The sequence below is a fragment of the Xenopus laevis genome, chromosome 5S (assembly GCF_017654675.1).
Source record: "Xenopus laevis strain J_2021 chromosome 5S, Xenopus_laevis_v10.1, whole genome shotgun sequence".
NCBI lineage: Eukaryota > Metazoa > Chordata > Amphibia > Anura > Pipidae > Xenopus > Xenopus laevis.
Window position 1 is genome coordinate 109,228,796 of NC_054380.1, and position 5,366 is coordinate 109,234,161.

At 41.1% G+C, this 5,366-nt stretch overlaps 1 protein-coding gene across 1 annotated transcript; it reads left to right on the forward strand.

The window, feature by feature from the left end:
* The first annotated feature begins 337 nt into the window (after positions 1–337).
* zic1.S (Zic family member 1 S homeolog) lies at positions 338–4,977 on the forward strand. Its single transcript, NM_001090330.1, is given in 3 exon segments — positions 338–1,497; positions 2,299–2,462; positions 3,901–4,977. Coding segments are annotated over 3 exon segments (1,332 nt in total). The 5' UTR covers positions 338–527; the 3' UTR covers positions 4,099–4,977.
* The last annotated feature ends 389 nt before the right edge of the window (positions 4,978–5,366 follow it).

A 5,366-nucleotide genomic window follows, 5' to 3' on the forward strand; every position in this document is an offset into this window, starting at 1 on the left:
TGGAGCTTTGCCAGCCCTTAGTAGGGGAGGTGAGGCTGCTGGGGGAGAGGGCGACGACCAATGGGCTCTGGCGTCCATCCGCACGTGACTCCGCCCCCTGCTCCCATTCATCAAGGGGGGACTGAGCAGTCGCTTCAATTCATTTATCTGCAGGAATGATTGCCGCTATCAGTCTCCAGCTCAACGGCCGGCTGAGGAGGTGAAAGTTTCTCCCCAGGAACATAAACCGCAAAAGACAATATTGTGCGTGATTTGCGCTTCGCAGGGAGAGAGGGAAAAGAAACAACAACAACAATAATAATAATAACAAGAGCGGTGTCGGGTGAGAAGTGGAACAAATTGGCATTTCCTAGTCAGCCCAGTGTCAGTGGTCGGTGTGTTGTAGCTCAGAGGCGCGCCATGCAGCAGTAGATGCGACTGTCCTGAAGTCGGTGCGATTGTGCCATCTGCACGTGCACAAGTGTACGACCCCCCCTGCTGCCCGTGTGGCCGCTCATTCGCTGCCCATTGTTGGAAGACTTGCCACCATGCTGCTGGACGCCGGAGCCCAATACCCAGCGATCGGAGTGACGACTTTCGGTTCCTCCAGGCACCACTCGGCTGGCGATGTGACGGATCGAGAGGTGGCCCTGGGCATCAATCCCTTCGCAGACGGCATGGGAGCTTTCAAACTCAACCCGAGTAGCCACGATCTCGCCTCAGGTCAGACCGCTTTCACTTCGCAGGCTCCGGGCTACGCTGCGGCCGCTCTGGGGCACCATCATCACCCGGGACATGTCAGCTCTTACTCCAGCGCTGCCTTTAACTCCACCCGGGACTTTCTCTTCCGCAACCGGGGCTTCGGGGAGGCCGCCAGCGCCCAGCACAGTCTATTCGCCTCCGCCGCGGGGGGCTTCCCCGGACCCCATGGGCCCCACGCTGATACCACGGGCCACTTGATTTTCCCTGGACTCCACGAGCAAGCAGCCAGCCACGCTTCTCCCAATGTGGTGAACGGACAGATGAGGCTGGGCTTCTCGGGGGACATGTATGGCAGGCCCGACCAGTACGGACAGGTGACTAGCCCCAGGTCTGAGCATTATGCCTCCAGCCAACTGCACGGCTACGGCCCTATGAACATGAACATGGCTGCCCACCATGGAGCAGGGGCTTTCTTCCGTTACATGAGGCAGCCCATCAAGCAAGAGCTCATCTGCAAATGGATTGAGCCCGAGCAGTTGGCCAACCCCAAAAAGTCGTGCAACAAAACTTTCAGTACCATGCACGAGCTGGTCACCCATGTTACTGTGGAGCACGTTGGGGGCCCAGAGCAGTCCAACCACATCTGTGTCTGGGAAGAATGTCCAAGAGAAGGGAAACCTTTCAAGGCCAAATACAAACTGATCAACCACATCAGAGTGCACACAGGCGAAAAGCCTTTCCCTTGCCCCTTCCCTGGATGTGGCAAAGTCTTTGCGCGATCAGAAAATCTCAAGATCCACAAAAGAACTCACACAGGTACAAACCTTCTTTCTAACCCTTCTTATTCCATTCTTTCACGGTAACGCCTTCCTATTCCTGTTGTTTTGATTCCACTCGATCCGACTATATAAACCAACGGTGCGGCTAAAACGCTTTCCTCTTCTTACAGAAACATTTCTTTCCTTTTGTTGAAAGTGTTGCGGGTCCTGTAATAATGTTACTGTCAATAGCAGATGTAAAGAGGCTGCGCTAAATATTCAATTAGCCCATTTGCACTTTGATTTGACAAATATTTGTAAAAATTGAGTTACGCAAAGTCACACGACATCAATCAACCGGGCGATTTTGCCCTCACTTGCAATCATTTAGGGGTTGTTAAGAAACACAGCCCATCAGTACTGCTTTGTAGCCACAAATATATACTCTATACTATATCAAACGCTTACATTCAAATACAGATACATTTTAAACTATACAAAGGTATTACACAAAAAAATTGAGCGACTTGAAGTCACACGACATCAATCAACCGGGCGATTTTGCCCTCACTTGCAATAATTGGGGATTGTAAAGAAACACAGCCCATCAGTACTGCTTTGTAGCCAAAAAATATATACTCTGTACTATATCATACGCTTACATTTAAATTAGACTATACAAAGGTATTACACAACCAGTATAGTTTGGTAGGAGGCATCTGTGTGTTTTTTTTTTGTAAAAATAAATCTAAATCAAATAATAATGTCTCTAAAAGTGAAACCTTGATACTAAATAATGCTAATTGTGTTCTTGTGCATGTCTGCAATGTATTTATTTTTAATTCTACCTTTCTAATAGGTGAAAAACCCTTTAAGTGCGAGTTTGAAGGCTGTGACAGACGATTTGCCAATAGCAGTGATCGTAAAAAGCACATGCACGTTCATACATCGGACAAGCCGTATCTGTGTAAAATGTGCGACAAGTCGTACACCCACCCCAGCTCCCTCAGGAAGCACATGAAGGTAAATAGAGGAAGGATCAATCACTGGCTTTTGTTTGGCAAAGCTCTCCCTTGTGCATGAATGACCCAAAACTTTAAATCAGGACTATATATTAGACAATATCTAATCTCATTATAGTATAAGACTAGAGATTTGATATTTATATATTTGGTATTTAAAATGTATATTTTATTAGAATGCTTTGCATGCACTTTCTGTTGTTATTGTAAATTCATGTTATTGTTGTAACTATCTATTCATAAAACTGGGGAAAACAGAACCCAAGGTAGCCCAGGACCTTCTCATTGTATTGCCATCCTTTTTAATCTTCTATGAGAATGTGTTTTTGGGGTGGAGGTGGGAGAGAGAGAGAGGACTCTGCTTATGTCCCCATGCTGTTGGTCTGTGTTTATTGTGCTGGCCTTGAAGTGGAAAAGCTAAGCAAGGAGCGATATTCTCTCTCTGTTGATGCTTCCCTATTTATATTGCCTTTGTGGTGTAACGATTTGATACATTCGATCTCGCCAATGTGCAAACATTTGAATCAAATCCAAATTACAGCCCCTCTTCCCCTTTTGTGTAAGGAGTAAAGAGTATTGAAAAAAAAAGGAAAAATAACTCTTCTCAATTAAAATAATCCCCAAACTCAAGCATATAAACTTTAGCTATCTAAGACCAACATATAAAGGCTACCCTGTCTAGGACTATCTTTAGTAGCAACTGCCCTGGGAGATATAAAATATTTATTTATTTATTTATTGTATGGTTATTTGTTTGTTACATTTATAGTTAATTTACTCCTTAGAGAAGTATATAAAGATACAATATATGTATTTGTTGGAAAAACACAACAAATAGAGAGAAAATAAATACATAAATAATCTCCAAACTCTTCAGGCACTCAAGAGATATTAAAAAAAAAATTGTAATTTTGAAAAATAATACTACTTCCTATGCCCACTGCATTCAATAAGAGAACCTATTTAATAATTGTACCCCAACGCCTCGACTTTCATGTATTTTTCTGAGAGTGCTTAAAAGCAGCCTCACTATAGATATATATATATATATAGTGAATAAAGTACCCCCTCTTGTAAAATATAAGGATATTATAAGTACCGAGGAGTTTCATGACCATTCAGCTCATGGAACTGCGAGGTAACTTCTAATATCCTCATATAAGGCTATCCATTATTTATTATAATGCACACGTTTCAGTGAGTCATGTGACAGAAATGACATCAGAACTCACCATTTATAACTGATGACCTCAGAACCGACCGTTTATAAGGATATAATTTACAAGATATTCATGGCTTTTGTGTATTATATATAGGCTGTGTCCATGATCTCTGAGTAGCCCTTACATTGGGGTTTGTGGGGGATCTGATTGTGTCGATTGGTTATAGGTCTGGTAGATCAATTTCTTTTTGTTAAATGCTGCTGTTTTCGTCTACAGGTCCACGAAGCATCTTCCCAAGGGTCTCAGCCTTCCCCAGCAGCAAGTTCAGGCTATGAATCTTCAACGCCCCCAACAATCGTTTCTCCTTCTGCAGAAAACCAGAGCACAAGTTCCTTATCCCCCAGCTCCTCAGCAGTACATCACACGTCCAATCACAGCACGCTCTCGTCAAATTTTAACGAATGGTACGTTTAAACACATATTTAAAACAAAAAAGACTTCAAATAAATGAACACTTCCAAGGTAATATCCTAAAGCTGCCAATAGAACCGGGACCGAATAAAATGAAGAATGAGACCTTTTTTTTTAAATTCCTGCAGGCTTGGTAAGAGAGAAAAAAAAAAAAACCACCCAAGGATTTTTTTAAAAAAAATAAAAATTATGAAAAGACCAGGCCAAATGCCAACTGTGTAGGTTTCTGATGAACCACTAATTAAAGGTCTCAATCTGCATGTCTCATCGGGCAGCCATGGCCTTTTTTTTTTTGTAAATACAGAATTATTAGTTAAAAAACAAATGTACTGTTGATTTTGTAAATAGTTATATTACAACCGAAAAGGGATCTGTGGAATTGTGGTCACTGCATATTTGTGTTGGGAGAGGGAGGGGTAACAGGGAGGACGACATTTATTTGGATGGAAAGAATGTACTAGTGAATATGTACCAAAATGTGAAATACCTTGTATTATTCCAGTCTCAGCGTCCACCTAACAGACTATTAATGATATAAGTGTGCTTAATGTATAAAGTGCAAAATCTACGTCCCAAAGTCCAGTCTGGTTAGTGCAGTAAAATGTTGTTTTTTTTTCAAGTCCTGTCAATAATTCGTATAGTGCAAAGCCTGGAAATCCTTGTCAAACTGTTACACTTTGTTTATGTAAAGTGATATTATTAAAAGCTAAAACAACAACTCTATATATCTGTCCATTGCTTTTAAACAAATACCACATCCTAATGTGTATATAGTCCATCATTTTTCATATTTATCCGCATGTAAAAAAAAAGGCCGGCTCTACATGTTAACAGATATTCAATATTTATGGATAGAAAATAAAAAAAAATTCGTATGTAAAACTGAAGCTGTTTCGTAACATTTCGTACGTTATTAAAGATTCTGAAAAACAAATCTCACGAATGGTTAGCGGAATCCTTATTCAGGGATGGCAATCTTTTAGGAACTTAAGCGAAGTTTTAAGTTCTTTCTCGGATATTGCATTATTATTTATTGCAGTAATATAAACATGAAAAATGAACGGATCACCGCTATAGCCTAACAAGTATTTATTATCAACATTTCGGAAATAAATTCCATATAGTTGCAATGACCTTTTTTCAGTCCCAATAAAAATAAAAGGTGCATTTAAATGAATACATTCACTTTGGAGTCGTGTGAATAGGAATGGTTATTTTTGGTATTACATAATCAGCCAATTGAATATGATATATTGATATATATATATATA